Genomic DNA, 21,068 nt, shown 5'->3' with positions numbered 1-21,068 from the left:
GTCCGCAATTTCCCATGAAAACTGGTCCGACAGGTCTAAAATATAAACACTTATAACAGGCTTACCATAGTGAATCAGTGAATCATGTTTTGTAAGAAGGATTGATAATGTATTTGACTCATTACTTACAATTTTGTTTATTTTGAACAAAAAAGCTACATAGTGTACCTTAAATAAAGGATTAAAACAATATTTTAACAAAGAAACATCATGATGTGAAAATACATTTAAGATTTTGCACTAATCAAATAAGTCGGGTTTTTTTTTTTTTTTACCTATGGCTCCACCCTCCCAACACCATACCAACGTTTTGCACCATCCCAAAAAAAAAAAAAAATAATAATAATAAAAAAAAAATGTACCATTAAGGAAAACATTTAATAATTATTGCAAAATTGCCCAAATTCAAGTATGTACAAATACACTGTGTATTAAACCAGAAAAACAGGCAAATAATTGAAATGCAATACTTTAACACAACAATATTGATATTGCTATGTGGGGCCCAAACGGGCTGCAAATGGGCTCATATCCGGGGCCCACCTGGGCTACCCAACTGGGAACCCAGATAATTTTGGCCGCGGTTTCCGTGGTGGCCCCACATGTGTTAGCCCAGATGGGTTGATGATGGGCTCTTGATGGGGTCCATATCGGGCCCATATGGGTAACCTAGGTAGCACCCATTTAGGGCCTACAGGAGTCTGCCCACATGGGTTGATGATGGGACCCAGATAGGTCTTATCTAGGGCTCTTAAGGGCCACAACGGGTATATGGGCTACCATATTTGTCTGTTTGGGTTACCTTATTTTACAGTAAACCCCTAAATACAATCATTACATGTAATCCACTAAACTATACTAAAATGTTAAAGGTATTCAATGAACAGAAACCAGTAGTTCACTTTTAAAGTTACTTTATTAAGCAAGTACAAGTATCATAAAACAAGAAAAGAAAAAAGTAAAATATATATATATATATATATATATATATATATACATATACATACATACACGTTATATATGCATATCTGAAAAATTAACCATTTCACAAACAAAACAATAACCGTGCAGCTTCTCACTCCTCAGTTGTCGCTCTCCCAACGGCCCTTTGAAAAGAGAAAATAAATCAGTCAACCATTATGCCACTTTTTTAATTCCTTTTCACAGTTCAATCAGATGTGTCAGGTTAGCCTTTTGGTGCCCCACATCAAGTGTATCTAGATAAGGGGTTTGCAAACCTGTCCTGGAACACCCCCTACACTGCACATATTGGAAGCGACCAACTTTTACCACTTTTGAAGTAATTTCTAGAAATTAGTGTTGTAGATCATTAAACCATTATGCTGCCTCATAAGTCTGTCTGAAATCAGAATGGTTACTGCTCAAATACATAAAAACTAAACTAAACTGAATCGGTTTTGTGAGGCATCTTAGTGTGTAAACGCTGCCTGCTAAGTCGTTGCCTGATAGGGCAGCGAGGCAATGAGTCAGCTGCCTAAGTTTTCAGATGCAGACTTTGTACGGTTCCCTCATCTAATATACCTGATTCATCACATTAGCTCATTTATAGAAACTGCAAGATCTGAAGTGGGTGTGCAGTACTGAGGGTTCCCAGCCAGGACAAGTTAGAAAACCAAACATTTGCCCATCATTCATCCAACTCAAATATTGATTATCACTTGACATGCAAGTAGTAGCAACTTTACAAAGTCTGCTCGCTCTAATGTTATGTTACAGAACATATTTCTCCTGTTTTACAACATTTCCACTGGCTCTTAGTTCAATTTTAAAAACTAAACAAGTTGGCTCCTTTATATCTTCTTCATATACACTCCCTCCACTACATCCTAAGATCGGCTTCTGCACTTGCACTTGTTCTTCCACGCACTCGGACAACTTCCATGGGGTCACAAGCTTTTGGTTGTGCTGCTCCTGATGCCATCACTTCCTCTTCACTTCTTGCCCGCTGTCTGTACTATCCTGTATAAATAAAAGCAAGAAAACTCAATACAAAATAAGTAATGTACAAGATTTTCACTTTACAGTTCAATTAGTCGGGTAGAAAACAAAGTAGGCTATACAACACTATCCATTCTAAAACACATTTTATGTATTCACACAAGCAATTCTTCAGAGCCCCAACATGGAATTGTAAAAAAAATTATATTACTCCCATGTGTCAGTTACGATTACTATAATGATAAGGTCATGATTTCATCTTTAAAACAGATGAAGAAATCAACAAATTGTGGTGTTGAGCTGAGAGGGTTGTGGTCTGTTGCTCTTTGACTTATATCTTTCAATGCAGGTTTATATTGTTTCAACAATTTTTGCCTGACCCCTGGGGGCTCCGTATATTTCTGATAATATTTGTGGAGAAACATTACACTGTTTTAATTCAGAATCCTAACCATACATTGTAGGCTACTAATTAAAAGTAATTTATTAAATCAAGTAAAATAAAAAATAACACAAAAGGCCAATGAATCTGTACCAGAAGTGATAGTGCAATGTAGCAGCTAAAGAATAATCCTCCACCAAATTGCCAGTAATCATCTGGATCCTTGGCGAATCTGAAGGGGGGAAAGAAGAAATTATTCAATGAAAAGTCCTTAAAAAGCAGTATTTTTTTATATCATTCCTTTAAACAATCTTAAAGTGTAAAAACGTTTGCCTTATAACATTCACACAACATGAACTGAGTAATGTCAAGGGCTGGGTAAAAAATATTGATTTCTCGATTTTAATTGATTCTCATTTTTACGAAACGATATCAATTCTTAAATCCCAAGAATCGATTAGTCATCCTGTTTTCAGTTGATGAATGAATGGAACATTGTAGCGCGCATCCCATCCAATAAATCTAGCCCTAGTAATGTCATCTTTGAGACTGTTAGTTGTTACATGTTTAAAAATGTAAACATAAACTTTAAGCATGGCAATCCCATCAGAAATGTGTATAATAGCAAGGGAAGCACACACACACAAAAAAACAATTGGTACCAAAATCAAACCATCAAATAATTTTACCTGCAGCCATTTATCCTATTATGACACGTCTGAGGGTCTTTCCCTTTATGGTGTCCAGAGATTAAAGAAAGGACTGATGAAGGTGACATGAATCCACTTTCAGTGCGCCACTTCAGCAGAAGAAACACAAAAGGACAAAAAAGTTACTCAGACTTTCTATCAGTAACATTAAATGTCTTACTTTAAAGGTGAAAATCATACTTAATACTATATATTAATCCCAGTGTAGGTTTTTGAACAGTGGGTAAAATTAACTTACTGTAACAGTTAGTTGGTGAATGGGTCTTTCTGTTGGGTGTTCTCCCCAGATAAAAAATATTCCAATGCTTGATCTAAAAAAAAAAAAAAAAATTGTAACGTTAAACAAATATATTTTCAATACTGTTATCAGTGTTTGAAGAGGTTATGTAAACTTCTAATGAATAAATGACTGTTTTATCACTTTAGGGGCCGATCACACCTAACGCGTTTTTCAGGTTCGAAAACGCGAGGTGCACAGCTTTTACCATCACACAGAACGAGCAGTGCGCTGCGTTTTTTATGTTGCTAGGCAACCACTGAAACAACTATCCTGTCAGTCAAGTAAACGTCAAATCAGCCTTTTATTAAATATATTTACTTTCTGTTAACATTGTGGTAGTTACGGTCGTGAAGTCGTTAAGCTCCTGGGAACCTGCGAGAGCACCACAAGTTTCTCCTCCATCCTCGCACTCTCCTGGCGTTCAAGCAACTGTAGCTTTTATCACTAAAACGGAAGGCCCGCCTCTCACTTCATTCAATTGGACAGTGAAAAAAAACGCGATGACGTCGGGCGCTTTTTCCGCTCGGAGTTGCTTTTTTTCAACTTCAAAAACGCGAGGCGCAGCGGGCGGTAAAACGCGAGGCGCAGCAGGCGCATAAACAGCGCGCAGAATGCTCGCTGCCATACGGTACGTTCACACGGGGCGTCAGCGTCAACGCTTCCCATTGACTTTGAATGGGTGACGTCAAGCGTTGCCGAAAAGAATTGTGGATCCGTCGGCGGCGCTTCACTGGCGTTGCTCGCGGCAGAAGTTGAGAATTTTTCAACTTCTGCCGCGAGCAACGCCAGTGAAGCGCCGCAGACGGAAGCGTCAGCCAATCAGGATCGCTCTATGCAAATACAGTAGCCAGGCCGCAGCCAATCACGGCAATGAAGCTTGTTGTTGAGTTCCTGTCTAATTTCATTGGCTGACGCTGCTATGACCATGGCGTCAGTGCCAAACTTCAGCCACGCCTTCAGTCAAGCGTTGACGCTGACGCCCCGTGTGAACGTACCGATAGGAAACCAATTGAAAACAGGCGCCTCTCACTGCAAAAAACGCGTTAGGTGTGATCGGCCCCTTAGGTGTGATCGCTTTTTTACCTCTCATGCGTTTTTAAACTAACGTTAGCTGACAACATTAAACACACAACGTTAACTACCAACAACAAAACACAGCAATGTCAGATGGTACTAAATTGCATTGAAAGACGTGCTTATATCGCTACAGCAGTACAAAAACACACACAGAGATAACTTATTTAACGTATAAGCCCAGCAAAACACAAAACGTTTTTACAACGTTTCACAACGTTGTTTTTTGGTTGCAATTAGGTAATGTTGCACTGCAACGTTTTAAAAACGTTTAAGAAACCACACCTAAAATAAAAAAAAATAATGTAACCAAAATAAAACGTTTTAGAAACGTTGTGAAAATACCAACCAGGTATGTTTTCTTTAGGTAGTCAAAAAAACGTAAATATCACGTTCGTCTACTGCGAAAACAAAACCAGACCAAAATGCAACTTCGGCGAGACATTTTATTTAGGTGTTAAAATAACGTAGTCTGCACGTTGAAATAGGTTTTAAAAGAAACGTCACGACAGTATTAATACAACCATGCCAAATCTCCAATGGTACGTTCTGTTTGTGTATAAAATATAACAGTATAACATTTTAACATTAAAGCGATTCTTCATTGACCGAGTAGCCGCCTAACAGCCGAGATCGCTGTAGGCAGCCTGATTATCAAGTATCAAAAGGACTTGGAGGTGATATGTGAATGCTTACTCTCAGTTGTCTCTTCTCATTTAATAGCCTATACATTTTCTGATAACATTTTTTACGCTAATCATCACTGAACATGTCATACGCACTTTTGGAAAAATGTTAATGTCCTTGCATTCATGCAGCCTGAGGGTGACGCTCTAATGATGATTGACATACTTTATGAAAATATGTTCATAATTAGCCTATATCATGTAGTTTTTGCTATTTTATTTCTACACCTCGTTTACCATTTCTAAAGGTAGACATATATTATGTTATAATGTAGCCTATTATATATATACTGTATATAAATGATTTGAAACATTGTTTTACATTTTTAATGCTTTCATAGTTTCATTCAATTTACCAGAGATGGGACCAAGTCATACATATGCAAGTCTCAAGTAAGTCTCAAGTCTTAACCTTCAAGTCTCAAGTAAGTCCCAAGTATTTTTTTCTTGGGCAAGTCAAGTCAAGTCAAGTCACAGGCTATGTCAAGTCAAGTCAAGTCAAGTCCTGTAGTAGGTCAAGTCAAGTCCAAGTCAAGTCACCTTATTATTGTAATTTTACCTGCAGAATCTGATCTTAATAAAGTGAAAAGACAAGATCTCAGTTACTGTCAATAAATTACAATAATTTTGATTTGCATTGTAAATACTCATGTTCAGTAAAATACATCATGGAATCAAGCAAAATTGTAACTTCATAAAATTATTTATTTTTCACTTCGGCCAACAGTGTTTAAAATGTAACAAAGTTTAATGTTGTACATAAACTGTGTTTACAATAAGTGTATTGTGATTGTCAAAACATTTTAGTAACTAAACTGAATTGTATTCGGTTTAGTGACAACATGTTACAATGTTTACATGGTACAATTTCTGGTAAGCTATGCTTTTTTATTATTTCAATTCAATTCAATTATTGTGATCTGACTTAATATTGACTCATTTGGATAAATATTAGGTAGGCTACACAAGATAGGCACTAATTTTTTTCAAGAAAAAAACAACTCACCTAATGCTGTAAACATACAGAGAGATATAATGCGTTTTTTTTTATAATAACAACTTTATTTAATGATAAGTAAAAATATAATTAATATGTAATATAGTAGGCCTACACATATTTAGCAAAATACGTTTTATAGCCAACTAACGTGCTATAGCCTATATGGTCATCAAATGGCTTTCCTGAGGTAAATATGTGACATAATTGTTCTCCAGCTGTTTTATTGACCCATTTGTTTGATTGATTGGTCGATATTATGTATGAGGAATATACATTTCGGTAAGTTCAGCTGTACTGTATCTTTCAACATTGTTCATTCGTGTTTATTTACTAGCTAGAGATGATCGGTTCACGTGCCGCGCTAGGGATCTGCGTCACATTTACAAGCGCCAAAACGGTATTTATTGTTTGAATTTCGTAATAAAAATGACAGAATCTGAGAGCTGAGATTTTTTTATATCGTAACCTGCTCTTGTGTCACGATTTTTCTGTGCGTGAGAAAATGAATGAGAGCGTGTGAAAAGTCAGTGTCGCGTGTGTCTCACGGTGAATGCGTGAGAGTTGGCCGCGATGTTAATGGTGCATGTCTTGCAAAGCGCTGTTCGTCTTTTGCCATCTTGTGAATAATTCTCGAGGCCGAAAGCGATGACCCTCGGTACCCCTCCGGCTGACATGTTGATGTGATATCTGATCTAAGTGGGCGTGGTGTGCAAGGTACGAGAGGGCGCGACTGATGATAGTGTAGTGATCCAGTCATGACAATGCTATTCTCAGCCTGCGCTCCAGCTGGGTAATCAACTTTATTTTTTTTAAATAATTTATATATTTTATATTCAAACTGAAAAAATTATGTGATTAACACTCAAGTCATTCAAGTCATCGTGTCTCAAGTCAAGTCAAGTCCCGAGTCTTGAACTTCCAAGTCCGAGTCAAGTCTCAAGTATTTTATTTTTTGTCAAGTCAAGTCACAAGTCATAAAAATAGCGACTCGAGTCGACTCGAGTCCAAGTCACCAAGTCACAAGTCCCCATGTCTGCAATTTACAGTTAGCGATGGCCACAGGCCCACTATCCACTTAATAATATATCAAGTTTCATGATATTTTAGCTGCTTATCAAATAATTCATTCCATCAATCTAAATGTAAATGCTGCGTGACTTTTACGTATTTTAATGGGCGCGCGCGCTGAACATTCAAGCCGCATTTGAACTGGAGCGGAGGGCGTTACCATGGAAACGAGGCAGCAGCTCAACTGACAATCAGCGAAACTCCGTCTATCACTGTTGTTTTAACAACTTTAAGGTAAGTTTAGTACATAAAATTACACAAATAGTACATACAAATGTTTCTGAGACTTTCTTTCATGTAAATCACTCGCTTTCGTTGAATATTTACTTAATAGAAATGGTTTAGTGTCTTCGAAAAAGTCCGTTAGCATCTAACTAACTTTAGCTAGCTAACGTTGAGGTAACGTTAGGTTGACTAGACTTGAGCTGTAAGTTTGGGCTTTTAATCACTTAAGTGTATGTCACGGGTGACAAAATGCTGGGAAAAGCGGAACCTTTGTTTTCTTTCCATGTTCCCCGAGGGGAATTATTTTGGTGTAACGCCTCACTCCGGTTCCGGGTGTAGCGGAGATATTGTCCAAACTAATTACCGCCGATGCGCGACAGGTGTGAGGGAGAGAGGAGCGGTGTTTGCACAGGCTTTCCGCTTCACAGGAGGAGGATAAAAGAGCCATTCGAAGTCGAGTTGAGGCGAAGGTTGGAACTGGTAAAGGCGAAGGTTGGAACTGGTAAAGGCGAAGGTTGGAACTGGTAAAGGCGAAGGTTGGAACTGGTAAAGGCGAAGGTTGGAACTGGTAAAGGCGAAGGTTGGAACTGGTAAAGGCGAAGGTTGGAACTGGTAAAGGTAGTGATGGCAAAATGAGGCTTCCTGAACCACTGAGACCTCGCAGTCCATTGCTTCAGCCAAAGGTTCATTACTCGAAGCTTCATTCAGCATTGCTCACTAGTGACACCTAGCTACTGTGCAAAGAAATAGCAGACAAATTAATTCATTCTGAACCAGTGTTCAGAGCCACGCCCCCCCTCCCTCCCTCCCTCCCTCTCTCTATACATTTTTTTTTTCTTTAATAAAAAATGTATATTTTATAAAATACTTTTAGAAATACAAATATTTATTTGTAATGTAAATATACAAATAATTATTTATATTTATTTGTATATTTTTATTTAAATGTATATTTTATAAAAATATTTTTATAAATACAAATATTTATTTATTTATTTTGTAGGCTACTCACTGTTGATGTCTGTAACCTTTCATTTGCAATAATAAAAAGACATGATCAGACATTTGTCCATTACTGTGTATATTATAAAATATGTATCTTTCTCTGTCTGAATTTACTTGTACAGAGTCACACACACAGTTTATTAATTATTCATAAATTGTTTGGATAGTGACAGTATGAACAACAACAGTGACACTGTGTTGAGTGCAGTGCTTATGTTTGAGGGAGTGTAATAAAGTCAATTTATTCATTTAGCAGATTATAGATAACAGATTATCAAAGTAAACTGCAACAGAATAGTCCGGAAGGAAGGATTACAATAGATTTTTTTATTGAGAAACAGAATTATTTCAAGTGTGTTGGGGTTTAGACGATTCCTCTTCTTGGACAAAATCTCTCTAGCCTTGGAAAATATCCTTTCACAAGGAACAGGGGATGCAGGGGAACGTAAAAATGGCAGTGGTACAAATGAGGACACTGATGCTTCTGTTGAGCCCAGACAGGGGAGGATTCCCTCTTTCTTGCTGGCTCCATTACCAGGAAAAAGAAGAGTCACAAAAAGCAAACACATCCAAAAAGGCAATCCAAATCAAAAAGCAGTCCAGTCCAGATGCAAAAATCCAGAGCAATCCAAATAATCTTATCTAATTAATATAACAAGACTATAATATAGCTAGGCCTACTATAATAATAATATAGGCTACTATAACTATTCTAACCTGATAATGTAATAATATACAGCCCTCACATATGACACAACAGTTATCATCTAACTCTCTGACTCTCTGACACTACTACAACTTCTTCTACTACTCCTGCAACACCCACAAGGAGGCGCGAGTTTCGAACCGCCTTTTATCCGGAAGCGACACTCAGACCGAACCGATGACGTATCCACACAAACCGAGGCCTCGTTTGTCATTAGTCACGTGATTTTCACGTTAACAACACAAGCCTCGAATCGCGGCTTCATCTGGCACGCCCACTTTTTCTCGACACACGCTCCGACGCCTCGGTTCAAATGTCCCATCACTAGGTAAAGGCGAAGGTTGGAACTGGTAAAGGTAGATCGGTGTTCAGTTGATCAGTTGTTTGGCTGGGTCTCAGTCGTTGTGTTTTGGGGTAGAAGATCTCCTGTAACTGTTGTGGAATACTACTGGATTGAACTGCTGTTTGGATCTGCGCTGGAAGAGGAAGGAAGAAAGATAAGTGAATTAATTTCATCATTGAATCAAATGTAAAGCTTGAAGAAAAGACTGTGAATGTGAAATTTACTGTTGAGGAGGACATCTGTTTCAGATATATTGGAGAGGAATTGAGAGTTGAATATTTCCGTTGAAATGCATGGATGAAGCGAGGCTTCTGATCAGCCCTACTGTGTGAGTGATTTGCAGTTGTTTGCCTTACCTGATGCACGTCGAATTAATGCTGTGGAACTGTAGTGGACACGAGTGCTGTGTGCTATGCTGAGAAGAGTCTTCCAACGCCTGCTTTCATTCTTGTGAGATGATCTACTGGTCTCCATCTAAATCCCAGAACGATACAACTGAACTGGTGAAGTAATGTTTTGTATTGTCCTCTCTTCCACTGAATATTGTCGTGAAGTAATTCCTCATTGAAGGTTCCTGTTAATCCCCTCCCTCTCTCTGAAAGTTCAAGTCTCATGAAGAATCGTATGGCTGTGGAAAAGTCACAATTCCCTCTCATGTCCTGATAAGAGAAGCCGCTGTTAAGAGAAGAAACCTTACCTGTTACCTACCGTCTGAGTTCTGCAGATGTGCAGCAACGCTATGAAGTGAGTTTTAAAGTCACAATTCCCCTCTCACGTCCTGGTAAGAGAAGCTGCTGTTAAGAGAAGAAACCTTACCTGTTACCTACCGTCTGAGTCCGGCAGATGTGCAGCAACGCTGTGAAGTGAGTTTTAAAGTCACAATTTCCCTCTCATGTCCTGGTAAGAGAAGAAACCTTACCTGTTACCTACCGTCTGAGTCCTGCAGATGTGCAGCAACGCTGTGAAGTGAGTTTTAAAGTCACAATTCCCCTCTCACGTCCTGGTAAGAGAAGCTGCTGTTAAGAGAAGAAACCTTACCTGTTACCTACCGTCTGAGTCCTGCAGATGTGCAGCAACGCTGTGAAGTGAGTTTTAAAGTCACAATTCCCCTCTCACGTCCTGGTAAGAGAAGCTGCTGTTAAGAGAAGAAACCGTACCTGTTACCTACCGTCTGAGTCCGGCAGATGTGCAGCAACGCTGTGAAGTGAGTTTTAAAGTCACAATTTCCCTCTCACGACCTGATAAGAGAAGCTGCTGTTAAGAGAAGAAACCTTACCTGTTACCTACCGTCTGAGTCCTGCAGATGTGCAGCAACGCTGTGAAGTGAGTTTTAAAGTTACGTTTTCCCTTGCATGTTCTGATAAGAGAATCTGCTGCTGAGCGAAGAAACATTGCCTGTTACTTACTGTCTGAATCCTGCAGATGTGCAGCAACGCTGTGGAGTAAGCCTTCCCAGCCACTATTACACCATTGGGTCTCGAAGACAGTGAATAGTCGATCCAGCGGCTACTCCGGCCGAATAGCCTTAGAAGACAAGAGTTGCTCATTCTTTCCTCAAGTTGATTATTATTCAATAAAGATTGTTACTTGTGAACTAAATTACTTGCCTCCTCCTTTGTCCGTCTGTCGTGTGCCTGTGGTGTCGGCTCCTCACGGTGGTGTCTGGAGTCAGGGGCGGCTGGTCATCCGAGTCCGCCCCGGCCTGCACCGGTGACATGTAGATGAGATATTTTTGTAAAGGTTTTGCTGACAATTGGTCAATGGATGAATGGAAATAAGCTAATTTATTTATATAAAAGTACACACTGTATGGTTAATTCATAGTTATCAGGTGACGTCACACCATTACGCCCACCTGGAGGGCAAACTAAGGCTTTCCTCCACTGCCCAGTCATTTTTATCAGGTTTGTAGTTAGTATTAATGTAGTAAAACAGTGTTATTAAAAGATCAAATTAAATATATAGCCTACCGCTTATTCATGATGCATACTTTGTACAGGTAAGCAGATGAACAGAGAACAAATTATTTACAACAAAATAATATTGTTTGTCTTCTCCCGTTTACAGTATTGTTTGCCATCTAGTCCTGATCACAGAGTTTATCTCCAAACCCAATTAAGCAGACCTGAGCAGCTGATCCAGGATCACCAGAAACTCTGCAGAACTTTGGTCTCAGTGTTCAGGTGTCCCAGTGTTGTAAGTTCAGAACATATTGCAGGAGATACAGTATCAACATTGTCTCTCAAGGTCCACTTAGGCTACATGCAGAGCTTTACTCCAACCTAGTCCAGCACACCTGAACAAGCTAATCAAGGTGCTAAACTCTGGGTGCATATCACTCAGGTCTCTATCTCAGTAGTCAGTGGCCGTCTTTATCACAAAATCCTTACAGTGCACTGAAACATTCGCTCCCTAAAAACTCACTATGTTATCGGAAGTTCTGAAGCACAAAACTTTATCACACGAGACAGTTCGCTACAAAATGACATGTGATAGGTAAAACACAAATCAATATTATATTTCAGCATAAACATAACATCTCTAGACAGGTAATGTCTAATCAAGCAAACATTTACAATTTATTTATGACTGAAATCTTCCACAAGTATGTAGAGGGAAAACTCAAGTGTATACTTCACATTTTGGACAACCATTGTTTTTTTACATTTACATTTTGGTTATTGTTTTCTTTCTCACTTTAGATGCTGGAGAAAAAACAGCCAGACTAAAGCATTCAAAGTGGAAACTTCTGTCGTGGCTCAATAATCCAGGACTGGGATGGTGGAAGGAGCAGATCAGAGATCAGGAAGAGATCTACTGGTGCCCCTGAGGAACTGATTTACCTAATGCGTAAAATTTAACCAAACATTTTCATCACTCACCTTCATGTCGTTGCAAACCTGTAAGACTTTTGTTCATCTTTGAAACACAAATGTAGATATTTTTAATGAAATCTGAGAGCTTTCTATCCCTCCATTTCACAGTTTATGCAACTACAACTTTCAAGCTTCAGAAAGGTAGTAAAGACATTATAACAATAATCAATATGACTCCAGTGGTTTAACCTCAACTTTATGAAGTGAAGTGAATGCTGTGTGTGTGCAAAAGAACCCATTGCATCTTTATTCACAAAATATACATCTCTGACACGTGTTCACGGAGCACCACGATTCATCAGTGTTGTGTTGGCGAGTGAACCAGCGATCTCATGGCGCAAAATGCGTTGGAGATACATCATTTGTGAATAAAGATGTAATTGTTTGCGCACATAAGACATCTGTTAAAAATATCTTCATTTGTGTTCTCCACAAAAGTCGTATGGGTTTGGAGCGACATGAAGGTATGTAATTAATGACAGAATTTACATTTCTGTGTGAACTATCCCTTTAATGTTTTCTAATGTGGTTATAATTGGCCATTGTTCTGTTTTATAAACATTTTCAATATTTTAAAGATTCATTGTTTTGAAAAAAATGTTTATACAGAAAAGATAGATTAATTTGATCAAAAGTTGCAGTAAAAACCTTTAAATTGTTTTAAAAAAAATTGTTTCAAATAAATGTTGCTCTTTTGAAAGTTCTATTCAAAGAATACTGAAAACTGTATCATAGTTTCCACAAAAAATATGAAGCCGTACAACTGATAATAATCATAAATGTTATATATATATATATAATAGATTGTATCATTATTTATTCTAGAATTAGTAATACATTACATAAATGCACTCATTAATTAAAATCATTAAGCATATATCAATCATATTGTGTTATTAATCAATAAATTCTAAAGAATTTGCTTAACTTTTATGTTTTGTGTCCAGTGATTTTTCAATGTTTTTAACGGGTCCCAGAAAGAATTGTGTTAAAGATGAGTTTATAGTCCACTGGATCGATTACCCTTCACACTGGATTCTTTGAAGACGGACGTGGCAGCAGTTGCAGAACGGCTGCTGCTACAAACGCTTACAGGCTACATCCAAGGATGGAAACATCTCAGGTTTTAGTGATTAACACGTTCTTTCAGTGAATTTTTCGGGTGAATGTGGTAAAAACCAATTCACGGGTTTCACGTGACGTCACACAGCGGTGTGGCCGCCATTTGTAGGACCGAATCCAAACATGCCGTCTATCTGCTGTGCTGTAAGCTGCGATAACAGCAAATCTCAAAGAAATGAGAAATTAAAGGGGTCATATAATGCCATTTTTGTACAAGCTAATATGATTCTTTAGGGTCTAAATTAAAAGTTTGTAATATACTTTAATTAAAAATTCTCATTAGTATTGTAAGAAAACACTAATTTTACCTGGTCAAAAACAGCTCTGTTTTCAGCACGCCGTTTCAGTGCATGTGTCTTTAAATGATAATGAGCTTTGCTCACCCCGCCCCACTGTTCTGTGGGTACACCGTATTAGACATTCTCTGACCGTATCTAACACAATAACCACGTGTTATTCATTATAAACGTGGGATTATGAATTATATTGAGAACGTCGTACATAGAAAACATGCTGTAATGTACCCTGAGTGTAAACCTTAGACGCATTCATCGTGAAGCCTGCAGCAAGGTTTGCAAATTTCGCAAAGATTAATATAAATACTAATATAAAGGTTAATAAAACATTACACTCACATATTCTGGAGGTTCAGCAGGAACACGTTGGTACCGATCCGTTTTTTCTCGTTTGTGAAGCTGTCTGGTGTGAAATGATTCGCGCAAACATGAAAGCACAGACGATCGTCGGGGAATCCCCGTGAGGGAATCCCCGCGTCAATCCTTTGGGCATATCACTTCAAAAACAAAACTCAGCCACTGCTTCTTCAACGGCTCGGATTTAGGAACATCCAAATGACTGCTGTGTTCCTTATTACATCTAAGAACAGAACACCACAATCGCTTAGACGCCATTCTACTCCAGCATATCAACAATGGCGGACTACTATGACGACGGCTGTCACAGCTTGCTCAGGGCGGGTCTTGTGTTGAAACACGGCTGTCAATCACAATAGCGGGAGGGGCGTACGATCTTATGACGTCACAATATCGAACGGCTTGATTTCAGAGATGGTCAAACATATAAGGAGATTAAAACAAAACCACTGGATGGATTTTTATCATGATAGGATGGTTGTGTACAGGCACTGCCAACAGACATTTCAGTGCAATCAACTTGTAAAAGTGCATGTATCATTATATGACCCCTTTAACGTTTTACAATATCCCCAAAAACCCTGAGCGTCGTCAGAGATGGATTGCTGCTATAAAGAGGGATCACTGGACACCTACAGAACACTCCAGACTCTGCAGTGAGCACTTTATTTCAGGTAAATAATGGCTAGGTTAGCATTAGCGTTAGCTGTTCTAACATTATCACTAGTTCCTTACCAATCAACCTTTGCATACAAATTGAATTAGTTAATGTCTAGCTAGCTAACATTTCCAGACAAAATAGGTCATCTGTGTCTCTGCTAACGTTAAGTTAACTATATCCACTGTTAGACAGTAACTAATTCTGAGTAAGTAACGTTAATTGGTGTCTCATCTTCTACCACTGCAGGCAAAAAAAGTGAAAATCCTCTGAACCCCGATTATGTGCCAAGTATTTTTGGCTACCTGTCATCTGAGCAACGACAAAGAAGAATAAATTGCTATAAAAAATATGAGCAGACACAGGCTGTTAAAAGGAAGAGATGTACCAGTGATGTGTCAGTGTCACCCCATGATAACCTTACTGACATTGAAATTGACAACACTGACAGCGGGCAGAGTGGGGAACACAGCTACTCTAAAGAACCTATCCATACTGAGAGCCGTGTAGCATGCACTGATGAAGCCTGTCGAGAAACTGTGAAGAAACTGACGGAAGAGTGTACCAGACTGAGGGCTGAGGTTCATCAGCTTAGGGACAGGGCAAGCAAGTTATCTTTCCAGCAGGAGGTGTTCAAAGAAAATGATGAGATGGTCCAGGACTTAACTGGACTTCCATCCTATTCCAAGATGATGGTCGTCTTCACCTTCTTGTCAGGTTTCCTAAAGGCGGGACCTGGGCTGACTCCTTTTCACTGCTTTTTAATGACTCTAATGAGAATGAGATTGAATCTACCTCTCCACTTTTTTACATATATATTTCACGTGTCAAAGCCTACTGTAAGTCGAATTTTTAACAGTACATTAAATGTCATGAACAGTAGGTTGTCTTCATTCATAGTGTGGCCCAGCAAGGAGCAGATTCAAATCAGTTTACCTATGTGTTTCAAAAACAGCAATTACAGAAATTGTACTTCCATCATAGATTGTTTTGAAATTTTCATTGAGAAGCCTAAGAACATGAGAGCGCGAGCACAAACTTATTCACAGTACAAACATCATAATACTGTTAAGTATTTGATCTCAATAACACCACAGGGTGTCATATCATTTGTTTCTACTGGTTGGGGGGGGGCGAACAAGTGATAAGCATCTGACTGAAAACTGCGGCTACCTGGAAAACCTGTCACCTGGTGATGTCGTCTTGGGAGATCGAGGGTTTACCATAGGAGATGCTGTGGGCTTGTACAGTGCTCATCTCAAATTACCTGCCTTCACTAAAGGGAAACAGCAACTGCACCCAAGTGAACTTGAAACTACCAGGGGACTAGCAGCTGTTCGGATCCATGTGGAACGCGTCATTGGTCTTGTAAGAAACAAGTACACAATTTTGCAAAGCACAATACCAATCTCTCTTTGCCAGACTACAATTCCAGGAGAACTTACATCTCTGGACAAGATGGTCAAAGTCTGCTGTGCTTTGTGTAATATTTGCCCATCTGTTGTGCCCTCAGAATAGAGGGTAACATTGTGTTCCCAGTGTAACACATAATAATATGAATTGTTGTTTGTTTTTATACAATTCTGTTTTATATTTGCAATAAAAAAAAAACAGGTTTCAGTAAACTACATTGCTTTTATTCTATTCATTGTTAATTATTCATAATAATATAATAATTCATAAAATAAGGTATATTACAACTTTATTAAGTCATGGTAAAAAAAAAAAATGATATACTTTAGTAACCGTCAAATATTATTTTAGTTTGTAATGCACAAGTTTCATGGAGATTATGTTGAAAGGATGATGTAAATAAGGGGTGAAACTGATTAATCAAAAAACTTTTGTAAATATATACACGTCAAATAACTACACGTTTTCTTCTGCACTCCACACATTTCCATGTCTTCGGTACCCTGCTCAATTTAAGGCAAGACTTGTGAAAGTGCTTCCGCGTACATTGTCCAGATGTGCAGGTGATGTCATCTGTGTCACAAGGTTTACCACAGTAGCATCCCATTTCAGATGGCTGTTCAGTGGTTGTAGTGTGTGTGGGAGTATGGCGTGGAGCTGTATACCATTTTCCCAGCAGCTCTGGTAGTACTCTAGTCTTGATGAATTCAACCACTTTGAGGTAAGCATTGTGGAAGAAAACAGGATCATACTTGATCCGCTGGATGAAAAACTCCTGCGGTGTCCATACAATAAAGTCACAGTAACTCACCATGGAAACATGCATCTGAACTTGCACTTGATACATGAACTTGTGGTCAGTCTTAAGCTCCATTGTCCCATCCTCTCCTATGCATAGACAGAATGATGAATCTCTGCAGCTTTCGTTGAGTGAACGGTCCCTGCTGTTGAATGGGCATTTTATCTCCAGGACGCCGTCACCATGGCAAGTGCATGTTACCATGCCGTCGGGTGATGCTCCAATCCAGGGTAGGTCTGGGTTGATGATGAATCCAGATGCTTTAACCTGGAATGTATACACAATATATAGATAAACAGTAAATAAATATTGATAGGCTGTACTTGTATTAATTGTTGAAAGACCTGGAAGTCTCCATGGTGATCTTGCATCATAGATGTATAGTGTGCCCTTGCTCTTTCCTCATTCACTTGACCCCATCTGACAAAAATGTAAATACAAACTGTTTATTAAAAAGTATTTGTCAGAATGACATTTACTGCCTATCAACATTTACCTTAAGGTGTTGCACTCTGACCGCAAAACTGTCATAAATGCCTTTATGCTTCTAATTTGCTTGTAAACTGCTTCTCATTTGCTTGTATTGAATGGCTAAAGAGGTTACATCATGGTAAGTAACCATGTTTAATTGTGCTTTATTCTATTTACCTTGTTGCCTCAGTGGAAAACTGAGAAGAGCGTGGATAGCAAATTATTTTGATCATGGATACCGGTCTGTTTGCTTTGGCTGCCTCGTAGAATACTGACCCTGTGACTCTCCCTGCCCTTTGATCAAACCATACCCTACTTTTACTCTGCTCCCTGGTCTCCTCCTCAACTACCAAACACTGGAGAAAGGTTTGTTAGTTATTTAGTCAATTATCTAGATAGTCATGAATTTAAACTGCACAGGTAGAAATATTAGTAGTAATTAGTTGGTAACGTTTTTATTAGGGCTGTCAAAAGATTAATCGCGATTAATCGCATCCAAAATAAAAGTTTGTGTTTACATAATATGTATAATTATTTTGTATATATAAATACACACACATGCTTGTATATATTTAAGAAATATTTGCATACATATACTGTATATATTTATATATAATTTATATTATATATAAATATAAGTTTTTTATATATAAATTACACATTTTCCTTAAATATATACAAGCATGTGTGTGTATTTATATATACAAAATAATTATACACAGTACACACACATATATTATGTAAACACAAACTTTTATTTTGGATGCGATTAATCGAGATGAATCTTTTGACAGCCCTAGTTTTTATACTTACCTGTTGCTGTGTCAGATGTAGATTATCAAAGACCTTGGCACTCTCAACCAGTAGCGTGGGCAAGTCCATCTCCAGCCAGGTGCTTGAATATATGTTTGACAAAGGAGTGGGCAAGTCCAGCTGCATCACCTTTGGCATGTACCTGCAGTGGTGGAAGATGTATTCAGATATTTGACTTGAAAAAGTGATAGTCATCATTTACTCACCCTCAAGTTGTTCCAACCTTTTATACATTTCTTTCCTCTGCTGAACACAAAAGATGATATTTTAAATAATGCTGGTAACCAGACGGTTGACGGTAGCTACTGACTTCCATAGTATTTTTTTTCCTACTATAAAAAGATAATGAGTGCCGTTTGATTACAAACATTCTTTAAAATACATTTTTGTGTGCATATGCATGATGTTGTAAGCATGATATTGTATCTCAATTTATACAGGTTTGAAACAACTTGAGGGTGAGTAAATGATGACAGAATTTTCATATTTGAGTGAACTATCCCTTTAAAAAATACCATAGTAAAATATGTTGTGTCAGGTAAAACTGACACAAAACTCAGGTATATACTTCATTAAAGTATCATATGCATTATGTTATTGGATGCACTTAGTTATATTTCAACACGGTGTACCTGTGGGAGTGGCCCTCGATGACAGAAAGGATGGCACTTTTCTTTGGCTTTGTCTCTTGCATTTCACTGTGATGAAGCATCTCAAAAAACACCCTGCACTCTTCATCTGATGGTGTAATGTCAGGAAAACCAGGGCCTTGAACATGACGGGGCTCTTGTTTATGACAGAAACTGATGTTACGGATCTCTGCATATTGGACACCTCGGACAGACTCCATACTTGGCTGGGCCCATGCACAGGGCTTCTGGGTGCAAGCCAGCCCCTTATTGACATCAACAGAAGCCAAAACACAATACATTAGAGCTGCTGCATGAGAGCAAACCTCTCCTAAACCAGCCTTACAGGTGCAATGAGCCATGAGAACAGTCCCATCTTCCTGTACTGTTATCCAGGGGTGTGTTGGTGTTACACTGAGGCTTTGTGAATGCTTCACCTGGAAATTTAATAAAAGTAAAATTACTTTTAATTTTACATTATTATTGCATATTACAGGTTAGCTAGCTAAATTAAAACATGTAGTTTACAATTGGAACACGTATAACGTCATTCTAGACGGCTATCTATTTTTACATTACTAAACTTACTTATATGTATGGCTGAATGATGTTGTTGTTACCTGCTTCAGTATGCTAAACTACTGCTCACTGTTTCTGCCTTAAATTAGTACATTGTTTAAATTATTAGATTATAGCTAACTGCGTGATTTTTAAACATTTCTGAAATGCATAACTTGGACCCTCTAAATTGTAATGTAGACCCAGAAGCTGCTTTGAAACGATATTGTGAAAAGCGCTTTACAAATAAATGAGAATTGAAAATAAAGGTGTCCATACCTCACTAATAATACAGGAGATGTGCTTTACCGACATTATGCTAGCAATTCAGTTCAGCGATGCAGCGATTACTCGTGTAACGTTAATATCACTTACCCGTCCTGTTATCAAGAACATTTTCTTCATCTCCAGATGATAGATTTTGGGATCATTAACCCATCCCGAAGTGAAGTAGAGGTAGGCTTCAGTGCTTTTAAATGCCTTGAGAGCTTCGCCGGTGTATGGAGAGGGATTGTGGACGAGGTAGATATAAATATCAGCAAACGTCAAATCTGGCAAGTTTTTACAAGACTTTAGTGGAGTCAGCAGTTCGTTTGGCAGTAAATAAGGATCTATACCTAAAGTATCTATTTTATTTAAATACCGTTGCTTTTCGTCTGTAGTGAGGTGTGCTATTTTAGTGTGCGACATCTTTCCAATCACACCAGGGAGAGGCTAGGTCCTAAAGATGGCGGCCACAACAAAAAAGTCACGTGACTGAAACCCATGAATAGGAAAAAAAGTACCACATAAGACGTGATATTGACATTTTGAAAATGTTGAACATGACGCATATCGTCGAAGCAACGTTTAAAAAAACTTTTTTTTACCAAATATTTCATCAATGGTGTGAAAATACGTATTTATAACGTTAAAAAAAAATTCAGCCACGTTGTGAAAATACGTGTTTATAACGTTTAAAAAACCCGACATCTTTCGTATTAAATACGTAGGATAAAAACGTTGTGACAACTTTTTCACGACGTGGAAAAAACGTTTTTGCAACGTTTTTGTGTTTGCTGGGAGGTTGCATTAAGCCTATGATCGTTACTCGTGTCCATAACTGTTAATTTAACTGACTGCTAAGGACTGAAAAATGTTTTCTTACCTGATGTCGCCAGTATTTTTACAGACCACGTACCACCCCTTCCTCTGTTCACATTCCAGCTTTTGTTCTTCATTGATATCAACGTAAATTCGCTCAAAATTTAAGAATTCAACAGGCAGATATAAAATAATCCAGGTCTGACCGAGTAATCAATGCAAGCAGCAGCTGCTCACCGACCGAGAGTAACGGACGTATTTTCAAATTTAAAATAGGCGCGCAGAGCCGCGCACACTCTCATTGGACAGTTTCCTGGAAGACAGACAGATTAACCAATCATGCTCAAAGTAAAACGGCGAAACAACCAATAACAATAGTTTGCGCGAGTTAACATAGCGGTGTATTGAGTTTTATTTGCAGTCTGTATTATTATTTAATTAATTAGTCAAATGACATGACAGTGTATGAATACAAATGTAATTATGCAATGTAAACGGTTAGGCAAGCAGACAAAATTGTAAATTCACACAAAATCACATAAGGCAAAAGGTTTC

The 21,068-nt window shown here is 38.3% G+C and overlaps 1 protein-coding gene across 1 annotated transcript; it reads right to left on the bottom strand.

Annotated features, from left to right (window-relative positions):
- Nucleotides 1-16,500: 16,500 nt before the first annotated feature.
- On the bottom strand, nt 16,501-19,093 carry LOC311304033 (uncharacterized protein; the record flags this gene model as incomplete). Its single annotated transcript, XM_084430839.1, has 3 exons — nt 16,501-17,379; nt 18,244-18,385; nt 18,876-19,093. 3 exons carry the CDS (start codon nt 19,091-19,093, stop codon nt 17,362-17,364), a joined length of 378 nt encoding a protein of 125 aa, XP_084286965.1. The 3' UTR covers nt 16,501-17,361.
- Between the last annotated feature and the right edge of the window lie 1,975 nt (nt 19,094-21,068).

The sequence above is a fragment of the Rutilus rutilus genome, assembly GCF_951802725.1.
Source record: "Rutilus rutilus genome assembly, chromosome: 1".
Taxonomy (NCBI): domain Eukaryota; kingdom Metazoa; phylum Chordata; class Actinopteri; order Cypriniformes; family Leuciscidae; genus Rutilus; species Rutilus rutilus.
This window is presented reverse-complemented; position numbering and strand designations above follow the sequence as displayed.